This window comes from Budorcas taxicolor, chromosome 5 (assembly GCF_023091745.1).
Source record: "Budorcas taxicolor isolate Tak-1 chromosome 5, Takin1.1, whole genome shotgun sequence".
Taxonomy (NCBI): Eukaryota; Metazoa; Chordata; class Mammalia; order Artiodactyla; family Bovidae; genus Budorcas; species Budorcas taxicolor.
In genome coordinates this window covers 56,937,734-56,963,019 of record NC_068914.1, presented here as the reverse complement: position 1 = coordinate 56,963,019, position 25,286 = coordinate 56,937,734, and the positions used below count along the sequence as shown (strand labels likewise).

The 25,286-nt window shown below is 40.5% G+C and overlaps 2 protein-coding genes across 2 annotated transcripts in view; one reads left to right on the top strand and one right to left on the bottom strand.

Annotated features, from left to right (window-relative positions):
* The window catches only part of METTL25 (methyltransferase like 25), a 107,301-nt gene extending 104,037 nt beyond the window's left edge, over positions 1 to 3,264 (bottom strand). Inside the window, exon 1 of the mRNA XM_052640948.1 lies at positions 3,021 to 3,264. Within this exon, the coding sequence (XP_052496908.1) occupies positions 3,021 to 3,264 (244 nt within the window). The remainder of the gene's footprint in view (positions 1 to 3,020) is intronic.
* A 179-nt stretch (positions 3,265 to 3,443) lies between these two features.
* Positions 3,444 to 9,818, top strand: CCDC59 (coiled-coil domain containing 59). Its single transcript, XM_052640921.1, has 4 exons — positions 3,444 to 3,603; positions 6,117 to 6,429; positions 7,497 to 7,596; positions 9,319 to 9,818. The coding sequence occupies exons 1-4, from the start codon at positions 3,453 to 3,455 to the stop codon at positions 9,478 to 9,480; spliced, it is 726 nt and encodes a 241-aa protein (XP_052496881.1). The 5' UTR covers positions 3,444 to 3,452; the 3' UTR covers positions 9,481 to 9,818.
* Positions 9,819 to 25,286: the final 15,468 nt, after the last annotated feature.

Sequence of the window (25,286 nt, the reverse complement as noted above, 5' to 3'; positions counted from 1 at the left end):
GATACAGGAATTCAAAGAGGCTTTTGATTTTTGCTACCCAAGCTGCGTACACTTTGGGGAACACACTCTGTCAAAGTTGCAGCAAGCCTACACACCTCCCCGGGAGCTCTGTCTTTCCAGGGGTCACCATCCCTCTGGCTTTGTCAGCGCTTTTGTGGGACTCTCTGGGTCATGTGAAGTGGTAACGAGTCCATTTTGTGGTCTTTTGACACACTGTTTTTATAATTTACATCACTGGCTAATTAGTTGATATTTAAAATTCTTTGACAATTTCTCTGTGGCTTCATGCTTGATTTCTTTCCGAGTATTTGTAAAACAACAGTTCTGTATATGTTTTCCTTGCTGTGGGAATTCTCTGACCGTGTGTCTGCTTTCATCATTGGTTTTGATTTCCTGTCTCATCCTGTTGTCTGCTTAGTCATCTCCCAACCTCCAACCCCGGGGCTGTAGTTTACCCATCCATCTCCCCCTCCCCCATCCCCCCACTTGCTCTGGTCATTGCCTTCTGTGGTCCACAGCGTGTGTCCCCTTAGTCGGGTTTGTGCTTTGTCTTCATGTCTCATTAAATGGTGTTTTTCCCCCATAGCAGTAAGTTTGAATTAGTGTATCACTATGCAGTTACAGGAGAAGGCAATGGCAACCTATTCCAGTACTCTTGCCTGGAGAATCCCATGGACAGAGGAGCCTGGTAGGCTGCAGTCCATGGGGGTCGCACAGAGTCAGACACGACTGAAGCGACTTAGCAGCAGCTGGGTCAACGGCGTGTGGGTGGGTGTGTGCAGTCCAGCAATCAGGTTCACATTCATATCTTAGATCTCAGTCCGGTGGCCCTCCTTTCAGAAGGTGTTTCTTCAATTCCCATCTGCTCTGATCTGAACTCTGCCACGACCATCTTGAGCCAGGAAGGATGTCATTTTCCATTGACACCTCGCAAGAAAGTCATGAACTCACAGCTTTTCCCAATCAGTAGCAATCTCTCAACAGAAACTCTTCTCATATTTCTGCCCCTGTTTGGTTATCTTCTAGAGACTTCCAAGTATTGTCTTTAATAATCTAGTCAGTGTTTGTCATTGCTACCTGCTGGAGGAACTGCCTGATCTCTTCAACTGGCCATTACCTGAAGTCCACCCTGGATTATTTTAATAGCCTTTGGGCTTGTCTTCCTGCTTCCACCCGCACCTCCTGCACACAGAAATTAGCTCCTAGAAAAGTACTGGCACATAGCAGGCACTAAGTGAATGTTCCCTGAATGAATGAATGAATAAACTTCCCTAAGATAACAGAGTTGGTAGAATTGGAATTTGTACCCTGACTAAACAGTCTAAAATTTTAATAGCTAAATTACAGTGTACAGAGTGGCTAACAATTCTTTACTAAGATATAAATCTGGTCAAAAAGCAAAAAATGCACTTCTTTGACACAAACAGTAAATTTCATGTAATGATGGGAAAATGTCCTTCTTTTCATAATCTTTACATAAAAAAATTAATATTCCTTTACAAACGTACATTATAAAAATCATTTTTAATACTATAGGTAGCTGACCATTTGTAGAATTGAATATCTTACATTAAAGAAAATTTAACAGAGTAAGATACACTTCAAAAGTGAATATCCTGGTCTAGATTGTACTATTGTTGAATAGGCTTAAAATTCAACATTCAAAACTTGAAGCTCATGGCATCCAGTCCCATCAAATAGATGCGCGAAAACGGAAACAGTGACAGACTTTATTTTCTTGGGCTCCAAACTCACAGCGGATGGTGACGGCAGCCATGAAATTAAAAGACCTGTGCTCCTTGGAAGAAAATCTATGACAAACCTAGACAATACATTAAAAAGCAGAGACATCACTTTGCCCACAAAGGTCCCTGAACAGTCAAGGGTATGTTCTTCCCAGTGATCATACACAGTTGTGAGAGCTGGACCCTAAAGAAGGCAGAGCGCCAAAGAACTGATGCCTTCCAACTGTGGTGCTAGGTAAGACTCTTCAGAGTCCCTTGGAGAGCAAGGAGATCAAACCAGTCAATTTTAAAGGAAATCAACCCTGAATACTCCTTGGAAGGACTGATGCTGAAGCTCCCAGACTTTGGCCATCTTACGCAAAGACCTAACTCATTGGAAAAAACCCTGATGCTGGGAAAGACTGAGGGCAGTAGGCCAGGGCAGAGGGTGAGACGGTTTGATGGCATCACCAACGCAATGAACGTTAACTTGGGTAAACTTTAAGAGACGGTGAGGGACAGGGAGGCCTGGCGTGCAGCAGTCCATGGAGGTCTCAGAGTCGGAGACCACTGGGCGACTGCGCAACATTTTCTTCTTGGTCATAATCACCCAGAGAAGGCAATGGCACCCCACTCCAGTACTCTTGCCTGGAAAATCCCATGGACTGAGGGGTCTGGTAGGCTGCGGCCCATGGGGTCGCACAGAGTCGGACACGACTGAGCGACTTCACTTTCATTTTTCACTTTCGTGCACTGGAGAAGGAAATGGCAACCTACTCCAGTGTTCTTGCCTGGAGAATCCCAGGGATGGGGGAGCCTGGTGGGCTGCCGTCTATGGGGTCGCACAGAGTCGGACACGACTGAAGCGAGTTAGCAGCAGCAGCAGCATAATCACCACTTGAAATGATCTTAATCAAGAATCCAAAAGACTCATCACCTTAGGTGATGACATCTGCTGTGTTTTCACACGGATCTGTAAGCACTATTCCGCGTTTCCCTTCAATCAAAAAAATTACTGTGAAATTACTAAAGAAAGGTACTAGCACTGATTTCTTGTTCTTTTTAAACTGTGGAAATACAAAAGCACCCGAGGTCCGAGAGACGAGGTCGGAGAGGCGCAACACACAGCCACGCCACCAGGAAGCGGAAAAGCGGCTCCGCTCCCTCCCACGCAGCTACCCGCCAGCCCGCTCACCGCCGGCACAGGCGTCTGCTCGACTTCCGCGACCTGGGACGCTACCCAGGGCCCAGGGTCTCCCCCCGCCTTCTTGCCCGCCCCGCCCACCCGCCATTCACCTGACATTCTCCCGGCTTCCTCTAGGGGGCACGCCTCTGACGCCGCCGCGGACGTCCTGAGCGCCGACAGCACCGTCTCTGGGGGCGAGTCAACCAGTTTCTCCCACACAGACTCCGTGTAGAAGTCCACCGTATGTGCATTCGAAATGGGCAGGGCTTCCCTCAGGAACCGCAGTAGCTTCTGCAACTTGGCACGTAACGTGGACAGGTCCTGGGTCACCGGGAGCGGGCAAGAAGCCGCCATGACGCCCCACCTCCCGGACTGTAGGTGGCGCAAACGTGGCCGCGAGGCAAGGGCTCGGTGGGAAGCAGGAAAGGCCGGATAAGTAGATCTCAGATGTGGATTCTTGCGGTGGGCGATGGATTGCTTTTGCCTGATGACGTATTTTGACTGAGGCCGTTGTGTTTTGCCTGCGCCTTGGTTGGTGTGCCATGGCGCCCGTTTGGCCGGAAGCAAGGGGGCGGACAGGGGAGTTGGGTACGCGTGGAGGAGTTTCACCGGTTGAATTCAGAAATAAGAATGTGAGACGGAAAACGTGGCGGCCTAATCATGTGCAAGCCTTCGCGGGGAGCGTTCGCGAAGGTACGTATGTAAGAAGGCAGGCTTTTACAAGTCCTCGGCCCTGCGAAATCTTCGGATACGCCAGTCTCCCAAGCTGGGAAGGATTTAGGAACCAGACCCAGCCCTGCTTGGAGCCAGGAAATCTGTTCTTAAATTCGCTGAAGCTGTGGGCTGTTCACAGCATTGGATGAGAAGGCGAGAAAGTGTTGCTCACTCTAAATCTTTAAACATTTTCCTCGACTTACGCTCATTTTTTTAATATCAGAACTCTTTCCTTTACGTTTTTCCCATAAAATTGCATGTATTACAGTAAAGACTAGAAGGCAAGCTAGAAATTTACCGATTCTCACCTTTACTAATTAAAAATATCACAGAACAGTCTATTTTTCTCTATCTTTATTTGCTTTAGTCTGTATTTTTCGTTTTTTCTTGCCGTCATTGCTGCTGCTGCTGCTGCTAAGTCGCTTCAGTCATGTCCGACTCTGTGCGACCCCATAGACGGCAGCCCCATCAGGCTCCCCCGTTCCCGGGATTCTCCAGGCAAGAATACTGGAGTGGGTTGCCATTTCCTTCTCCAATGCATGAAACTGAAAATTGAAAGTAAATTCGCTCAGTCGTGCCGGACTCTTAGCGACCCCATGGACTGCAGCCTACCAGGCTCTTCTGTCCATGGGATTTTCCAGGCAAGAGTACTGGAGTGGGTTGCCATTAAGTACCCTTAAATCCCATATGGAATACTAAATCTTAAACAAGTACAGTTTTCTGATAATTGCTGTTGAGAAAGTCATACCACCATCTAACCTGGTTAATGTTGAATTACTTTTAAAAAGTCAGTCATAGGGTAGTTTCTCTAAGGTAAAATAATAGATGTGAAGTGAAATGAAAGTCGCTCAGTCATGTCTGACTCTGCGACCCCATGGAGTGTACCCTGCCAGGCTCCTCTGTCCGTGGAATTCTCCAGGCCAGAATACTGGAGTGGGTTGTTCAGTCACTCAGTCGTGTCTGACTTTTTGCGACCTCACGGACTGCAGCATGCCAGACTTCCTGTCCTTCACCATCTCCCCGAGCTTGCTCAGACTTGGTGATGCCATCCTGCCATCTTGTCCTCTGTCGTCCCCTTTTTAATCTTTCCCAGCATCAGGGTCTTTTCTATGAGTCAGCTCTTCACGTGAGGTGGCCAGAGTATTGGAGCTTCAGCGTCAGTCCTTCCCATGAATATTCAGGGTTCTGTTCCTTTAGGATTGACTGGTTTGATATCCTTGCAGTCCAGAGGATGCTGAAGAGTCTTATTCAACACCACAGGTGTTCAAGATCATCAGTTCTTCAACCGCAGCCTTCTTTATGGTCCAGCTCTCACATGCCTACATGACTACCGGAAAAACGATAGCTTTAACTAGACGGACCTTTGTCTGCAAATTAACGTCTCTGCTTTTTAATATGCTGTCCAGGTTTGTCATAACTTTTCTTCCAAGGAATAAGCATCTTTTAATTCCTGTTTAATTTCATGGCTGCAGTCACTATCTGCAGTGATTTTGGAGCCCAAGAAAATAAAGTCTGTAACTGTTTTCCATTGTTTCCCCGTCTATTTGCCATGAAGTGATGGGACTGGATGCCATGATCTTAGTTTTTCGAATGTTGAATCTTAAGCCAGCTTTTTCACTCTCCTCTTTTCCCTTCATCAAGAGGCTCTTTTGTTCCTCTTTGCCTTTTGCCCTAAGGGTGATGTCATATGGATATCTGAGATTATTGATATTTCTCCCTGCAGTTTTGATTCCAGCTTGTGCTTCCTCCAGCACAGCATTTCATGTGGTGAACTTTGCATATAAGTTAAATAAGCAGGGTGATGATGTACATCTTTGACATACTTCTTTCCCAATTTGGAAACAGTCCATTGTTCCATGTCCAGTTCTAACGGATGCTTCTTGACCTGCGTATAGGTTTCTCAGGAGGCAGGTAAGGTGGTCTCATAGTCCTATCTTTTGAAGAATCTTCCAGTCAAAGGCTTTAGCATTGTCAGTGAAGCAGAAGTAGGTGTTTTTCTGGAATTATCTTGCTTCTTCTCTGATCTAGTTGATGTTGGCAATTTGATCTCTGGTTCCTCTGCCTTTTCTGAGTCCAACTTGAACATCTGGGAGTTCTCAGTTCAGATAATGTTGAATAGAAGTGAGGGTTCCCCCCCACTCCTTTGGTATTTATTGAAGACCTAGATTAAGTGTTTAGATGAATTAATGAATCTGTTTAATTTATGAGTACAATAAATTGGAGTTATGCAACACTCTAGTTGTTTGTCTTTGAGAGTCTCAGTTGAGTTCTTCCCAACTTCTGTTAGCTTAGTCTTTTTGCAAAGGACCAAGATACTATTTTTTCTAATAGCTTCAACTTGTTTTCTTGAAATAACATTTTAAAGCAAAACATAATGAAATCTAGCATCTGAACATGACGGTGTAAACAGTTTTCTGTTTTCAATTAACAACTACATTTTTCATGCAATGTATTCTGAGAAAGTAATTCAGGACTGATGTATTCTTCAACAGGACAAGGCTTTGCATTTCGAAGAAAACTCAAGATTCAGCAAACTTATAAGAAATTACTCCGGAAGGAAAAGAAGTCTCAAACCCCAAGTGAATCCCCCTTCACAGATTGGTATCCTGATCATCTGAAACATCTTTATTTAGCTGAGGAGGAAAGACTCAGGAAGCAGCTTAGAAAAGCTGACCAGCCTCTGTCAGAAGAACAAGTTGATCAGCCTTTGCCAGAAGACCAAGGTAGCAATGACCAGGCTTTGTCTGAAGAACACTGTAGCATTGAGCAGCCTCAGCCAGAAGAACCGTGTAGCATAAGAATAAAGTATGTATTACAGTCTTTTGAAATTCTTTATTGTGGATGTAAGTAGCATTTTATGAAAGAGATTATAGAACAATTTCTATAGTAATGGGAATTTGCCTTGGGGCATTTCAGAAGTCGCAAGTGATTATATGAAAATATTTTCATGGAGGCGTTCTTGTTAGCTTAAATGACTGAGTTATGTTAGGTAAGCTTAATAAAGTAATGAAATTAAGAGATCTGGGTTTTAGATTTAAGCCTCTCAAGTACATTTATTTGGACCATGGTTAATGCTTGCTATTTATGTTTTTAAAAATCTAACTTTTGAGAGGTATTAGAGTGTAGTGCATCATAGACTCTGGAGTGGCTTTAATATGTTGGTGCCCAATGTCCTCTTCTTTAAAATGGAAACAATAATAGTATGTGATTTACAGCTACCATGTTGCATGCCCCAGGATGGATTATTTATAGACTATGGCATCCCTGACCCATCTTATGATGTTGTGATGATTAAATGACTTCATTTATATATGGTCCTTAAAAAGGCATGTGATACATGGGAAGTGGTATATGACTGTTAACTGCTACTGCTACTACTACTACTATTATTAATATGGATTCCCCCCCCCCCCCCGAGAACATATACTTGATTGCAATACAAATGAAATGGAATAGAGACAAGTTGGTCAGAGAACTTTGGGATTAAAGTTCATGTACACCCATAAAGTCCTTCATAACATCCTTCAATTTAATGCCTTTGCAGCCTGTCATTTCTACCATTCATATGCTGGTTTACTTCTTTAAACATTTTAGGACCTTTCAGAACTTTCTGTATTTTCCCTGGTTGAACTGTTTCTCCAAAACTCTATATTTATCACCTTCTATATCTTGACAGGTATAACAAAAAATTTAACGTGTTATTTGGACGTCTACTAGCAAGATTTAATGTCTTTCTTTCAACATCTCTCCCCCTGCCTTAAGTTGCACTAGTGAGATTTGACTATATAAGTACTACATTTGATGTAATTTTGTCATAATTTTGGTTGTATTATTTTTAATGCTTATGATTTGTTTTCATTTATCTTGCAAAGCTCCATTAATATTCCAAAGAAAAATAAAAAGAAAACATCAAATCAAAAAGCACAGGAAGAATATGAGCAGATACAGGCTAAGCGTGCTGCTAAGAAACAAGTAAGATCTATTTTAAAAATATTTAGATTCATTTTTCTTTATCCTAAGTGTATATGTAAGCTTTTCTTCTGAATATGGGGCCCATAGTATGCACATCTGTAAATATTTACTGGGTAAATGAATAATCTGAGAGGAGCTGGAGAATTTCAACATTCTGATTCCTCTATTGTTTATATCACCCTCGAAGGTGATAGTAGTAGTCATTTTTTAACAATTGCCTCAAGAGGTTATACATAATAAAATTTTTTTTTTTGCTTTATTTTGCTTTACAATACTGTATTGGTTTTGCCATACATTGACATGAACCAGCCATGGGTGTACATGAGTTCCCGATCCTGAATTTGAAAACTACTAAAAAATATAGATTTTTATAAATTTACATCAAATCAAGTAGAAGTCAGAGGGAGGTGTTAGAATAAAATAATATTTTAAAGAGTTTTTCTTGCTCATTAAAAACCCTACTAGATTAGCTTATCAGTAAGTTACCATTCTTTGTTATCATTCATAAACCCACAGTTATAATAGCTTTTTTTTAATAAGTAGAACAAAATCATATGCAGCTTCAGCAAAATTGTTTATCTGCGGTTCATTCATATTTCTTACGTTAAAACTCTATTAGTCCATCACATTAAAAAGGTTTAGCACATCAGTCAAAAAGACCCCAAAGTTGGTGCTGATTATAATTTCTTGTATGTGTTAGTTTTACAGATTGTATAGTTAAGAAATCTAAAAGTTTAACATGTAAAATTTATTTCATTATTTTTAAACTGATGGCAGACTAGAGTGAAGTAGGAATATTTCTCCATGGAAAAACTAAACCTCTGTTTCATAGATTGTTATAGTATACTTTGCTTTTTAAACCAACCTTCTGATACTGCCACCTTTGTAAATAGTATATTAGATGAAATAAGAGCCATTATACTGTAAAACATACAATAAAAAAAAATTGTTATGTATTAAAATATAGTATATTGATATATATAATTATGCAATGTATGGGAAAGCACTTTGTTAATTATGTCATCATACAAATGTAAGGGTGTGTCATGTGGAAGCTATATGTGTTACAGGAGAAGTTCAAAAACTGCACTTACTGTATTATTTCAAGAACTTCTAACTATATATATGAGAGTATAGTATTTTAAGTAGTACTCTTCAGATCTATATAACTGAATTATTTTTCTTTAAGCGCAAATGAATTTAAGTCTTGACCTTAGCAAATCAGATCAACATGATAATTCTTAAATAATCAAAATCATAGCACAATATTTTACATATATACAGTGTACAGTCAGTAAGTACTTCTCGAATTTAAATACTTCTTGAATTAAATCTGTCAGATGGCAAATTTAAAAGAATACCAGATATTCTAGAAATGATTTCAGTGTTACAGGGACTAGGTAACCTGTAAAGTCACTTCTGACTCTTCAGTGGATCTAATTAAATGATGAAATTATTAAATATGCCTTCTCTCTTTGTGCTTTATTTTATTCATATGCACAATTAAAATTGTTAAATAATTTTGCATTGTGCTATGCTACAGCACATATGATAGTTTAAAGGCAAAGGGAGTACACTACTGCGCTTACTAGTAGCATTTCACATTTTGAAAAATATAGGACAGACCTTGAAGTGTTTGCATGGTGATAGCTATTTCAACAGAATTGTGACCAATATCTGCTGTTTGTCACTAATAAAAATTACATATGTTAATAATTTCAGGAATTTGAGAAGAGAAAACAAGAGAGAGAAGAAGCTCAAAGGCTCTACAAAAAGAAGAAAATGGAAGTGTTTAAAATACTGAGCAAAAAGACTAAAAAGGGGCAACCAAACTTGAATTTACAAATGGAGTATCTTCTAAAAAAAATACAAGAAAAGAATTAAGTCAGACGTTATTGCCTGACTAATCAACCTTTAAAATATATGCTTGCTATTGAGTTCTTTTGTATATGGAGTGTCCCTCCTAACATTTAACTAAATTTGTCAACATAAACTGAATGGCTAAGCTATATGAAATATAAGATATCCAAATATTTTTGTTTTTATAAAAGAAAATTATATATATATATGCTCTACATTAAATATATGATTTGATTTTTATTTATTTGCCACTGAAGGAAGGTTGCCCTTAAGAATTGAAAGAACCTGCTATTTGCGCAACAAATTCAAGCATGTGATAATTTTGTACCATATGAAATTCAGATGAAATAAAGTGTTTTGAAAGTAAGGGAGCAAAGCTTTCAACAGATCATTTCAATAAATGTTTAAGTTTAGCAGTGAACTGTTAAGGTTTTAAAATTCTATAATTATGGAATCCTGAAGGAGGCAGAGATGCCCCTTGAACTTTTTTTATTTATCTTCAGTACATTTTATAGGGGGAGGATCCTATACACCATATTTTATTTATATGTATATCCTGTATACCATATTATATCCTATACACCGTGTTATAGTGTGGTCTTCATAAAGCACAGTTTGATATTTATAATTATTCCCTTAAGTGGAAGTAATGGATTGTCCCAAAAAGTTTCTCTGGGCTTTCCTATAACTTATAGAAAAACCAAAACGAACCTTTTTGCCAACTTACTGCATAGTGTAGTATTTTTTGAAGGGTGATGGCAACCTAGCAGTGTCAGAGCAGGTCTTAAGCTTTCCAGATCCTATGGGACCATATCTTGTAAGAACATTGTTACGGGACCTACCAGTGTTGTGTCTGTTGGTACCTTTGTGAACCAAGGGAAAGTACTGCAGTGCTGCTTCTCCTGTTTCCTTGAAATCACTGCAAAATCAGATAGCCTTGGTTATCAACATTATAAACAAAAGAACTGCAATAATCATAAAACATTGCATAGTAAATGCTATCCTTTATAAGTGGTAACAGGTGCACCGCAATGTTGGCTTTAAGGTTTTGGTAGCTCTACTGATGATTCTACATTTAAAGGTGCAATAGGAGATGCTGAGGAAACATGACTTACTAGAGAGGAATTCTTTATTACAGAGAACAGTACTTAATAATTTGCAGTACATTATATTATATACGGGCTTTCCTGGTGGCTCAGATGGTAAATTACAGGAGACCTGGGTTTGAGGAGACTGCAATGCAGGAGACCAGGGTTCGATCCCTGGGTTGGGAAGATCCCCTGGAGAAGGGAATGGGCTATCCACTCCAGTATTCTTGCCAGGAGAGTTCCATGGACAGAGGAGCCTGGCAAGTTACAGTCCATGGGGTTGCAAAGAGACAGACATGACTGAGCGACTTTTTCATATATATATTTCATTTAAAATGAACAACTCAGCCTAAATTTGGCTACATTGGTAAAAACAGTAGATTATGAAGCAGTGTAAAATAGTTAATTGCTTAATACTGATTTCACATGTGTTTTACTTCTAGATACCAGGACAAAAATTAGAGATCTGGTCTTTTTGCAAAATGAGTAAAAATTAGTTACGTTCATTTTAACTTTTTGCTCAGTAGCTTCTATATATGCAAGTTCCTCCGAGGAACATAGGTGGCAGTAAGTGCCAAATAACATCATAGAACAAGAAGCAATCAGTGGCCATTGGGTTCAAGACAAAAGATGCAGACTTGACTGCACCGGAGATGTACCCGCAGAGCTGCAAGATTCCTATCCCAAGACGAGTAGCCTTGAGGGGCTCCATAATAGATGCTCTAACAAGCAACCCGGTGATTCTGCTGTGGTTCATCCTCTAAGCCCTAGACCAGGTTCTTGGTCTTTGAGAGATGTTTCATCTGGTTATAGAGATCAGAAGTTTCACAAATAAGATGGCCTGTGCGAAAAGCCTTCAGGATTGTGAACAGAATCACAGGTGAAGACAGCATGAAGAAAATTACAAAGGGAAGAAAACGGGATATATTTAAAAGCTTAATAAAGTCTTAAAAATAGTTGTGACGTATATTATTACTGATGGGGTTAACACTTCTATCCATGACTGATGTGTCCTTCCATATGAAGGGGGCACCCATACCTAACACACATGGCCTCCTTACTGATCTTACTGTACTTCCCAGGGAGGGAGGTATGACTTATGTATATGATCAGTTTGGGAGAAGACCTGGCCTGCCTGCGCTTCCCTGGTGGTTCAGGCAGTAAAGAATCTGCCTGCAGTGCAGGGGATGTGGGCTCAATCCCTGGGTTGGAAAGATCCCCTGGAGAAGGGAATAGCTACCCACACCAGCATTCTTGCCTGCAGAATTTTCATGGACTGAGAAGCCTAGTGGGCTACAGTCCATGAGGTTGCAAAGAGTTGGACAAGACAGTGAAGAACACTTTCACTGGGTTGCCTACAGGGAGTTTGTACCCTTAATTACTATTTTTATACTGAAAACAGTAAAGAACAGGCTATGTCGATAAAGGAGAGGATGGGGTTGGAGGCAGAGCAGGGAAGAGGCCTGTGTTTGGGGGAATGTAATATCTGGAACTCCAGTACGTGCTGCACGGGTCAGTACCTTAAGGAATAAACCAGGAATGAAATGTGAGGGAACATGATACATAAGTGGAGAAGCTTTGGGTGGCCAGACCATGTGCTTTCAGACTTCAGTATGTATCTAAGGAGTTTTGATCTTGGTAGTTTATAGAGGCTTATATGGAACCATTAATTTGATTTTTTATAAATGTGTAGTAGGCTTCTTACTGCTATGGCTTTAGCAAGTGGCTTTAAGCCCTGAGGCATGTGGGATTTCTTGAGCTCAAGTTTAGGGTAGCTATGTGCACTTAAAACTGGTGGTTTCTACAGAGGCAGGCCTCAACAGAGGAGCAGGGAGGGGAGGGGAATGACGGAGACACACAGGCTTCACTGAAGGCACAAGGTGTGGCCGTGGGGCTCGCCCAAATGCTGGCCTGGATGGCCTCAGCTGATGCTGGCAAAGACGGGATCTATCGAGCTACTCTGGCTGTGCTGTCATTAACAAAGGCACTGGCATGTGCAGGCAGCCTTAGGGTGCTGCAGCAGTCTGACCCTGAACGATATTTAAATTCATGGGTGAGCATCAGGGGCCTCATCAGAGGCTGAAGAGCTACCAGAATGCAACTTTCATCTGAGGCAAGAATTTGATGACAAAAAACCCAGATGTGCTAAACATTGATGACTGTATCAGTATTTGCTGCTTTTAAACTTTCGCTAAGGCAGAGAATTTTCACACAGTACAGAGCTCTCGGGAAGTTCCTGGTTTAAATTGTTCATGCCAGTCAGAAAATTCAGTATGAAAGAGCAAAATCTGAATATAAAGATACTTGATTATATTAGATGGGATCAGGACCACAAGAGATCTGGTAATTGGCACTGCTCCACAGCAAATCTCTACTTTGCAAGACAGCATCAGTGTTTGAAATGCCAGAATGAAGATACAGTGTGCCATGCTAAATGCATGGAGATAAATCTAGCTCCTTGATGCAAAATTTCTTCTGGTTTAGTTGACATGTGCAGGGCATGGGCCCCTGACAGTTGGCATAAACTGGCTGCATTCTGATGAGACTGAAGCCATCCCAGTTATCCTTCCTACATACCAATGATTTTCTACAATGGAGTTTCTGCTATAAAATAACAATTACAACTACTTGGTTCTGGGAACATAATTTTGTCCATGATAACCACTGTATGAATTTGGTGAGCATAAAGCAAGTGTTACAACTACTTTGGATGTTCTGCTAAATCTTTGGACCTTTTAAAAATTGAGACACACCACAGACTTGATGCTGAGCTAATATAACCTTTGAGGTGCCAAATGAGCTATTCCAAGGGAAACACACAGGCTGCCATGGCTGTAGGGATCTGTCTAGGCATTAACTTTTCTGGCTGTGAATGAACAAAATAAAACTGGGAGGGATTTTAATTTTGTTGGATTTTTACCTTATAACGGCAAGAGAAATGGATTTGGGGACTTGAATTTTTTTGCCTTTGGATGTTTAACTTGAAAGGTAATTTAATAAATAGACTTTATTTTCTCCCTAGGAGTTTGAAAGGAAAAATATTTATACTAAAACATGGGAAACATCAGCATTTTACTGTAAGTTTAATATTGGGCTCTCTTTAAATGTTTGGATAATTGCCATTGAGAACACTTGATTGAGTCACCAATGGAGCTGAGAGCTTTACATCAGAAATCCACACTTCATGGACTTAGTGACCCTGGGTTTACAAACATATATTGAGATATAATCGATGGAATACATTTAAACTGTATTATTTGGTGAGTTTGGGCACATGTATACACTCAAGAAACCATCACCATAATCACAAATCCGTCACTGTTATCTCCCAAAGTTTCCTCATGCCCCTTTTTCATCAATTCTACCAGGGGCTCCTCAAAGAGGTCCCTGGAAGCCACTTATCTGCTGTTCTGTGTTAGTCCAACTCTTTGCAACCCCAAAGACTGTAGCCCATCAGGTTCCTCTTGTCCATGGAATTCTCCAGGCAAGAATACTAGAGTGGATTGCCATTTTCTTCTCCAGAGGATCTCCCTGACCCAGGGATCGAACCTGGGTCTCCTGCATTGGGAGACAGATTATAAACAGTCTGAGCCACCAGGGTTACTATATATAATTAACAGTTTCAAAAATTTTATAAAATTAGAATTATATACTGTATACTCTTTTCTGTGTTTCTTTTAGTCAGACAAATTTTAGATTCATTCATGTTGTTGCATTTATCAATATTTCCTTTTTTATTGCTGAGTACCCTGTGGCATCGGAGAAGGCAATGGCACCCCACTCCAGTACTCTTGCCTGGAAAATCCCATGGATGGAGGAGCCTGGTGGGCTGCAGTCTATGGGGTCACTAAGAGTCGGACACGACTGAGCTACTTCACTTTCACTTTTCACTTTCATGCATTGGAGAAGGAAATGGCAACCCACTCCAGTGTTCTTGCCTGGAGAATCCCAGGGATGGGGGAGCCTGATGGGCTGCCATCTATGGGGTCGCACAGAGTTGGACACGACTGAAGCAACTTAGCAGCAGCAGCAGCACCCTATGGTATAGATGTGTCAGCATTTGTTTGTTCATTTACCTGTTGATTGACATTTGGGTTGCTCCTAGTTCGGGGCTCCCAAGAATAAAGCTACTATGAACGTTTCTGTATAGGTGTTTGTGTGGACATAAACTTTCAGTTCTCTGAACAGGTAAATGCCTAGGAGGGAAATGGTTCAGTCACATGGTAAGTATATAACATTTTAGGAAATGTGACATCTCTAAAGAGATTAGGTACTAGAAAAGGGGCTACCTGCTGAAAATGAGAAAGAAGCCTGTGAAATCAAATTAGGGGTCCATCAATGATACTCAAGATATCATAGCATCCTCCACTTCATATCTATTTGTACTCAATGCAGATGCTACATTTTCTATTTTAAATCTCACCACTTTGTCTCAACCTGTTCCTTTCAGTACTAATAAAATAATGGGAGGTTGTCTCTAAAAGACACTGACATCTATGATTTGACTATTCTTGTAACTTTTACTAATTTCCATTGTGTGCCTCTGCTCCAGCAAGCTTGAGACTTGCTCTGTAACAGCATCATGAAATTCCATGTTTGCCAGGGGGCACCACATCAGAGCCACCCAAACTACAGCAGTTCCTTCACAGGTACTGTCCTCGCCTGGTGCATCGTTAGATCAGATTCCTTCTACTCTTCAGTTTAAAGACTTATTGATGTGACTAGAGTATTGGAAACTGACCTACTAAGAGTCAAATGAATCCTTATAACTCCCCTCTGAGGTCATCCCAATATCCATTCAAACTTGAAGGAAGTTCAGGAATAAAATTCATTATTGAGTTTTTATTAGAGTAAGGATGACCACATCTCAGTCCTTGCAATACTCCCACACAGGCAGGTAAGAAGCTGATCAAGAGACTACCTCTGCTTGTTCGTGATCTCAAGGTGGGTGATGGAATTTTGATGCCCATATTCCTAGCGGTTCCCAACACAAATATGCCCTATCCTCCAGCCCCTGAAAAAGTCAATATTTCACAGTAGTCAGTTTATATGCAGCTTTCCTTCCTAGACACATAAAGCCAATTAATATTTGTGATTTTGTGGAAAAATGAATAATATATCTATATGCTTATACCTCAGGGATTTACAGAATCCTCATGCTTCCCTCCATCTAAACAAGTCAGTCTAAACCAAAAGATTTATTTTTCTTTGAGAGTTCATCCTTGTACAGTATATAGATTACTGTGCCTTCCTAACCTAAGCACTTCACAGGAAGACTTCCAATAACTCTTCTTAAGATTAACTGAAAAGCTTTACAAACCATGTAGGAAAAAGCTATAATTTTGCTAAGAAATTACAAATTATTTGGGTCACAATCTGTCAGCCATGGATGCTTTCTGTTCACCAGAACACATAAAATTTCCATGTTACCAAAGTTCCAAACTAAGAAAAACAATGAAAACATTTTTTTGAGGATTGACTGGTTATTACAAACAATAAATACCTAATTTAAAAAATAGCTCAGTCCCTTCATGAGCTTATTAAAGCAACAGTTCCTGAGTCTCTTCCATGGGAAGCAGAAATGAAGAAGTTTTCTCCTCTTTCACTGCTTCTCTTCAACTATCTTCCACTTTGGGTATCCCAAACATGTCAAACCCTTTTCTTTTCTGTTAATGAAAGAAAAGATGCTATATTTGGAGTATTAGCTCATGAGAGCCAGTAGGTTTCCTCTTTTAGCCTAATCCATGGTTTAGTAACCAAGGCATACTTTTTAGGCTTGCAAAACGCGAGAGCATTTGCCAAACAGGTTGAAGCTTCTGCCAATATGTTTGTGTCTCACTAACTCTATGATTTGCACCTGCTGAACAATCATTGTTATAATACTTTTAGACAACACTCAAGATTTCTCTATTAGCAACTTTTCCATTTATGAAGCTTTGTTAATTATCTCTTTTATGTATCCCTATTTAACAAAAATCAAACCTTACTCTTGCAACTTGATTCCTTTTCAGGATGAAGGGAAAACATGTGACTATAGCAATGACTAAGATAAGCATGTCCAGGACTGATCTTACAGAACCCTTTTAGTTCATCTTGACTTAATACAACTTTATAGATGGATTTTATTTTAGAAATTATAAAGGCATCCTCTCTTGCTGTGTCTACCAAAAGTGTAGCCGTCAAAGGGCTCCATTACATAATATTTGATCTTCCAGATTCCAGAATTAACAGTTCTGACTAAAGTGTTTATTGTGGCAAAAGACAAAAGGTAATCTTTTAGAATTGTTCATGTCTACCTAGGCAGACAATGGGGAGATCTGCTCCAGGTCTCTCTTCTATCTCTGGCTCCTTGGCACACGGCAGCAGAACTCTAGTCTCCATGTGGTGTCCTCCCCGCGTGCGTGCTTTTGTTTCCAAATTTCCCTTATGATAAATACACCAGTTATACTGTTTTAGGATTCACCCCAAATTACCTTATTTTCACATGACTAACTAGGTAAAGCTCTTACCTCTAAATAAGATCACGTTATTAGGTCCTAGTGGTGAGGACTCCAGCATATATTTTTTGAAGTGAAATGAAGTGAAAGTCACTCAGTCGTGTGTGACTCTTTGCAACTCCATACCACTAATGGAGTTCTCCAGGCCACAATACTGGAGTGGGTAGCCTTTTCCTTCTCCAGAGGACCTTCCCAACCCAGGGATCGAACCCAATATCTTTTTTAGGGAATACAATTCAACCAATAACACATATCAACATGACAATGCTTTTCGGCATTACTGGGCACCATTTCTATTCTTACTATAGGCTCATGTGTCACAGTGCAAGCGAACTACCAACCAAGCTACAAACTATCAAATCAGTGGGTTTCTACTCACATGAGATTTAAATTGAGACTGACTCAAAAAAGTCTCCAGAAGCAGATAATTTCAAGAAGCCGTCATTTTGTCCAAGGATTCCGAACCAAGGAGATAACAGTGGATATACAGTCCATGCCTGAGATTGACAAAATAAGACACAACTGAAAGAATTTCTTTAAAACAACCATTCTTTTTCCTGTAATTATTATTCTTGTATTCTTGATCATTTAACCCAAATATCACATGATCATTGTCTTCTCTCAGTACAGTTGAATTTAACCATGCTCAGTTCTTGGTATATTCAAAATAAACAAGTTATTAGCCTATGCATTTGCAATAGCATTTAGTGCAGAAATGGTTGGGTATATGGGAACTTCTTTGTTCATAAAAAAATATTTGCATGTTACCATATCTTATGGGCTTCCCAGGTGGCGCTAGTATTAAAGAACCCATCTGCCAATGCAGGAGACATAAGAGATGTCAGTTCAGTCCCTAGGTCAGGAAGATCCCTTGGAGGAGGGCTTGGCAACACACTCCAGTATTCTTGCTTGAAGAGTCCCATAGACAGAGGAGCCTGCTGGGCTATCGTCCATGGGGTCACAAAGAATCAGACACGACTTAAGCAACTTAGCAGTCATGCACCGTATCCTGTAATTCTATTTATTATGCAAAGCATTTGCAATTGCTCTAGTCCCCAGGATCTACACGAGGTTTGGGAAACCTTTCCTGTGCTTTTCTGCAGAGGCCTGGTTTACCTGACCAAAAACCACAGAGGCCATGGGGTCTAAGTGGGGACAACTTTTGTTACAACTCAATTTCAGAGGCTAAAAACACTAATAGATAATGGCTGGCACAAATATGTGTCTCTTTCAGCAATGTTCAAGAGATTAAATAATTATATTAAAATGATTGGGAGGACATATACCCTGAGAAAACCATAATTGAAAGAGACACATGTACCCCAATGTTCATTGCAGCACTATTTACAATAGCTAGGACATGGAAGCAACCTAGATGTCCACTGATAGATGAATGGATAAAGAAGTTGTGGTAGATATTTACAATGGAATATCACTCAGCCATAAAAAGAACACATTTGAGTCAGTTCTAATGAGGTGGATGAACCCAGAGCATGTTACATGGAGTGAAGTAAGTCAGAAAGAGAAAAAAATTGTATATTAACATATATATATGAAATAGAAAGATGTTATGGATGAGCCTATTTGCAGGGCAGCAATGAAGAGAGACATAGAGAAGAGCCTTGTGGACACAGTTTGGGAGGGAGAGGGTGGGACAGATAGAAAGAGTGGCAAGGAAACATATACATCACCATATGTAAAATAGAGAGTCAGTGGGGATTTGCTCTGTGACAACCTAGAGGGGTGGGATGGGGTGGGACGTGGGAGAGGGGTACAAGAAGGAGGGGACACACATATACCTATGGCTGACTCATCCTGATGTACAGCAGAGACCAACACAATATTATAAAGCAATTATTCTCCAATTTAAAAAAAAGCCTATAGTGCAATATAACAACAAAGACTTTGATATTTGTTTATCTTTAGAATTTTTTCTTTTCACTAGAAATTAAAGGCTTTGTCTCATTTGACAAAAAATTCCCAGCATGTTTTAGGTGCTTAATTACTGTAGGCTAAGTGTAGGAAAAAAATTTTAGTCAAAAAAAAGAGAAGAAGATAGGGGGATATAATACCAAGGGAATTTAGTGCAAGTTTCCTAAGGATTAATTGTGAGTAATTCCTTTTTCCTTATATTGAATTGGTGAAATTAGGGTTACCTGTTAACTAATTAGGTTTAGAAATTTAACCTGTCTCTTGTCAGTTGTCCAGCATCCATTAGTGAAGGCAAAGCACTATTCCACACACCAAAACTAGTTAATCCCTGGCTGGAAAGGTTGTTTGGTTCAAGGAAAATTTCTTCCTGTGGTTACGTCTATGGTGATACAGTGCAGTTGCTTAGGTTTCAGAGAATTGTTATCTTAATGAACCAGCTTTATTGTTGAACCTATGATGTATTCAGTTCAATTCAGTTGCTCAGTCGTGTTCGACTCTTTGCAACCCCATGAATCGCAGCACGCCAGGCCTCCCTATCCATCACCAACTCCCGGAGTTCACTCAGACTCGCGTCCATCGAGTCAGTGATGCCATGCGTCCACCGAGTCAGTGATGCCATGCAGCCATCTCATCCTCTGTCGTCCCCTTCTCCCCCTGCCCCCAATCCCTCCCAGCATCAAAGTCTTTTCCAATGAGTCAACTCTTCGCATGAGGTGGCCAAAGTACAGGACTTTCAGCTTTAGCATCATTCCTTCCAAAGAAATCTCAGGGTTGATCTCCTTCAGAATGGACTGGTTGGATCTCCTTGCAGTCCAAGGGATTCTCAAGAGTCTTCTCCAACACCACAGTTCACAAGCATCAGTTCTTCGGCACTCAGCTTTCTTCATAGTCCAACTCTCACATCCATACATGACCACAGGAAAAACCATAGCTTTGACTAGACGGATCTTAGTCGGCAGAGTAATGTCTCTGCTTTTGAATATGTTATCTAGGTTGCTCATAACTTTTCTTCCAAGGAGTAAGCATCTTTAAATTTCATGGCTGCCGTCACCATCTGCAGTGATTTTGGAGCTCCCCCCAAAAAAGTCTAACACTGTTTCCACTGTTTCTCCATCTATTTCCCATGGAGTGATAGTACTGGATGCCATGATCTTCATTTTCTGAATGTTGAGCTTTAAGCCAACTTTTTCACTCTCCTCTTTTACTTTCATCAAGAGGCATTTAGTTCCTCTTCACTTTCTTCCTTAAGGGTGGTGTCATCTACATATCTGAGGTTATTGATATTTCTCCTGGCAATCTTGATTCCAGCTTGTGTTTCTTCCAGTCCAGCGTTTCTCATGATGTACTCTGCACAGAAGTTAAATAAGCAGGGTGACAATATACAGCCTTGACGTAGTCCTTTTCCTATTTGGAACCAGTCTGTTGTTCCATGTCCAGTTCTAACTGTTGCTTCCTGACCTGCATACAGATTTCTCAAGAGGCAGGTCAGGTGGTCTGGTATTCCCATCTCTTTCAGAATTTTCCAAGTTTCTTGTGATCTACACAGTCAAAGGCTTTGGCATAGTCAATAAAGCAGAAATAGATGTTTTTCTGGAACTCTCTTGCTTTTTCCATGATCCAATAGATGTTGGCAATTTGATCTCTGGTTCCTCTGCCTTTTCTAAAACCAGCTTGAACATCTGGAAGTTCACAGTTCACATACTGCTGAAGCCTGGCTTGGAGAATTTTGAGCATTACTTTACTAGCATGTGAGATTACCGCAATTGTGTGGTAGTTTGAGCATTCCTCGGCATTGCCTTTCTTTGGTATTGGAATGAAAACTGACATTTCCAGTCCTGTGGCCACTGCTGAGTTTTCCAAACTTGCTGACATATTGAGTGCAGCACTTTCACAGCATTGTCTTTCAGGATTTGAAACAGCTCAACTGGAATTCCATCACCTCTACTAGCTTTGTTCGTAGTGATGCTTTCTGAGGCCCACTTGACTTCACATTCAAGGATGTCTGGCTCTAGATGAGTGATCGCACCACCATGATTATCCGGGTCGTCAAGATCCTTTTTGTACAGTTCTTCTGTGTAATCTTGCCACCTCTTCTTAATATCTTCTGCTTCTGTTAGTTCTGTCCTTTATCAAGCCCATCTTTGCATGAAATGTTCCCTTGGTATCTCTCATTTTCTTGAAGAGATCTCTAGTCTTTCCCATTCTGTTGTTTTCCTCTATTTCTTTGCACTGATCGCTGAAGAAGGCTTTCTTATCTCTTCTTGCTATTCTTTGGAACTCTGCATCCAGATGCTTATATCTTTCCTTTTCTCCTTTGCTTTTCACTTCTCTTCTTTTCACAGTTATTTGTAAGGCCTCCCCAGAGAGCCATTTTGCTTTTTTGCATTTCTTTTCCATTGGGATGATCTTGATCCCTGTCTCCTGTACAATGTCATGAACCTCAGTCCATAGTTCGTCAGGCACTCTATCTATCAGATCTAGGCCCTTAAACCTATTTCTCACTTCCACTGTATAATCATAAGGGATTTGATTTAGGGCATACCTGAATGGTCTAGCAGTTTTCCCTGTTTTCTTCAATTTAAGTCTGAATTTGGTAATAAGGAGTTCATGATCTGAGCCACAGTCAGCTCCTGGTCTTTTTGTTGACTGTATAGAGCTTCTCTATCTTTTGCTGCAGAGAATATAATCCATCTGATTTTGGTTTTGACCATCTGGTGATGTCCATGTGTAGAGTCTTCTCTTGTGTTGTTGGAAGTGGGTGTTTGCTATGACCAGTGCATTTTCTTGGCAAAACTCTATTAGTCTTTGCCCTGCTTCATTCCATATTCCAAGGCCAAATTTGCCTGTTACTCCAGGTGTTTCTTGACTTCCTACTTTTGCATTCCAGTCCCCTGTAATGAGAAGGACATCTTTTGGGGGTGTTAGTTCTAAAAGGTCTTGTAGGTCTTCATAGAACTGTTCAACTTCAGCTTCTTCAGCGTTACTGGTTGGGGCATAGACTTGGATTACTATGATATTGAATGGTTTGCCTTGGAGACGAACAGAGATCATTCTGTCGTTTTTGAGATTGCATCTAAGTGCTGCTGCATTTTGGACTCTTTTGTTGGCCATGATGGCTACTCCATTTCTTCTGAGGGATTCCTGCCCACAGTAGTAGATATAATGGTCGTCTGAGTTAAATTCACCCATTCCAGTCCATTTTAATTCGCTGATTCCTAGAATGTCGACGTTCACTCTTGCTATCTCTTGTTTGACCACTTCCAATTTGCCTTGATTCATGGACCTGACAGTCCAGGTTCCTATGCAATATTGCTCTTTACAGCATTGGACCTTGCTTCTATCACCAGTCACATCCACAGCTGGGTATTGTTTTTGCTTTGGCTCCAACCCTTCATTCTTTCTGGAATTATTCCTCCACTGACCTCCAGTAGCATATTGGGAGCCTACTAACCTGGGGAGTACCTCTTTCAGTATCCTATCATTTTGCCTTTTCATACTGTTCATGGGTTCTCAAGGCAAGAATACTGCAGTGGTTTGCCATTCCCTTTTCCAGTGGACCACATTCTGTCAGACTTCTCCACCATGACCCACCCGTCTTGGGTTGCCCCGTAGGCATGGCTTAGTTTCATTGAGTTAGACAAGGCTGTGGTCCTGGTGTGATTAGATTGACTAGATTTCTGCAAGTATGGTTTCAGTGTGTCTGCCCTCTGATGCCCTCTTGCAACATCTATAATCTTACTTGGGATTCTCGTACCTTGGGCAGGGGTATCTCTTCACGGCTGCTCCAGCAAAGCACAGCCACTGCTCCTTACCTTGGATGAGGGGGTATCTCCTCCCACTCAATTGATGATTCCATGCTAGAGTAAACTGAATTCCTTATGGTCGAACTTCCTCCTCTGGGATAGAGACAAAATCACAGGAAGGGACTGATGAACTTTGACCCCCTTTTCACACTATATGCAAAGCTGCTGCTGCTGCTGCTGCTGCTGCTAAGTCGCTTCAGTCGTGTCCGACTCTGTGCGACCCCATAGACGGCAGCCCACCAGCTCCTCCATCCCTGGGATTCTCCAGGCAAGAACACTGGAGTGGGTTGCCATTTCCTTCTCCAATGCATGAGAGTGAAAAGTGAAAGTGAAGTCATTCAGTCGTGTCTGATTCCTGGCGACCCCATGAACTGCAGCCCACCGGGCTCCTCCATACATGGGATTCAGGGGCAGCCACATGCCATAATCCCAAGTTGGGGAAATTAGATATAAATTAGAGGTGCTTCAAAGGTGGAATCCTAAAATGGGCACCATACAAACACTCTAACCAGCCCAGGGCTTACTTATCCCACAAATCCAGACATAGCCATCCAATGGATGTCACTGAGAGACCTTGTTTTCCTAATATAGAACAGAGATAGTTCACCATCTCATGGTTATAGAAGACCTAACTCTATTTCTTATCCCTCAAACTATATTATGAGATCCTTAGGAGAAAATCTTTTAGAAATTCTGCTTAAGCTAATTACTATGGCAGTAGGTTTCGAAGGTGACTTTTTGTGCTTTTGTTTGTGTATGTGTGCTCAGTAAATCTGAATTTGTTTAAAAAACATTAGTGTATTTGTTTGACCTGCATTTTATGCTTGCTTTTTGAGAAGAGCAGTTTGGATTTCTTTTTTCCTAATCTATATATAATTTGGTAATGTAATATTAATGTATCATTTTATTTACTTATTTTAACTTTTTATTTTATATTGCAGTATAGCTGGTACTGGGCTCTGAAATAACTGACATGGCAACTGCAGCCATGAAATTAAAAGAGTCTTGCTCCTTGGAAGGAAAGCTATGACAAACCTAGATGGTGTATTAAAAAGCAGAGACATCACTTTACTGTCCATATAGTCAAACAAATGTCCATATAGTCAAAGCTATGGTGTTTCCAGTAGTTATGTATGGATTGTGAGAATTGGACCATTGAGAAGGCTGAGAACTGAAGAATTTATACTTTTAAATTGTGGTGCCAAAGAAGATTTTTGAGAGTCCCTTGGGCTGCAAGGAGATCAAAACAGTCAAGTCTAAAGGAAACCAATCCTGAATATTCATTGGAAGGACTGCTGCTGAAGCTGAAGCTCCAATACTTTGGTCACCTGATGCAAAGAGCCAACTCATTGGAAAAGACACTGGTGCTGGGAAAGATTGAAGGCAAAAGAAGAAGGGGGTGCCAGAGAATGAGATAGTTAGATAGCATCACCAACTCAACGGACATGTGTTTGAGCAAACCAGGAGATCAGAATGGCTACCCACTTCAGTACTCCTGCCTGGAGAATTCCATGGACAGAGGAGCCAAGTGGACTACAATCCATGGGATTGCAAAGAATCAGAGAAGGACACAACTGAGTGACTTTCACTTGCATTTTCCTGGAGACAGTAAAGGACAGGGGAGCCTGATGTGCAGCAACCCATGGGGTCACAAAGAGTCAGTCATGACTTCGAGATTGAAAAACTGAAAAATGGCCAGTTAAGAGTGTTGTTTAAAGTTTTGATAGCTTACAGTGAACGATGTCAGATTTTTGATCTCCTAAGAAGAAGATTTAGCTTTGGGACCAGGGACCAGGTTTGATCAGCTTTTGTGTAGCAGAGTTTTATTAAAATATGTAAAGGGACAGAGAAATTTTCTGACGTAGACATCAGAAGGGGGATGGAGAGTGCCCCCCCTCACTAGTCTCAGCAAGGGAGTATATACTTTTTCAATTGGTTATAAACAATAAATCAAAAGAATGTCTCAAGGTTGTAAAGATCTTACTAGACCCTCTCCCACAATACATTTTAAGATGACAGGATTAAAACTAACAAGAGAAAGATCTTACCAGACCCACTCCCATAATACACATTTTAAGATAACAGGATTAGTCAGAAGGTTTTCAAGAAGGAGAAACTGTCCTCAAGAAGGATACATTGTTGTTATATAATCCTTACTAAGGAATGTAGAAAAAAAAAAAGTTTGTCCTTTCCTCCTCCTTGAGAGCCCCAGACTCCTTTTTCCTCCTCAGGGACCCCGGACTTCTTATCAACCTGCCTAGGAGTTTACTCTCTCCTTTTCAGGTTGGATGTATTATTTTAAATTGTAAACATTCACAGTAACTGTTTCTTTTATTAAAAAGTGATAAACTACTGCTAAACTCACTTATTACATTTTATCCTCAAATTGCTTTTCCAAGTAAATTTATTTTTATATACTTTATTAACAAATTAATTTAAAAAACAAATCTAAGTTTTGAATCAGAGAAGAAAGGCCTAAAATTTACAGCAATCCAGGCCCAGCTGTTTAA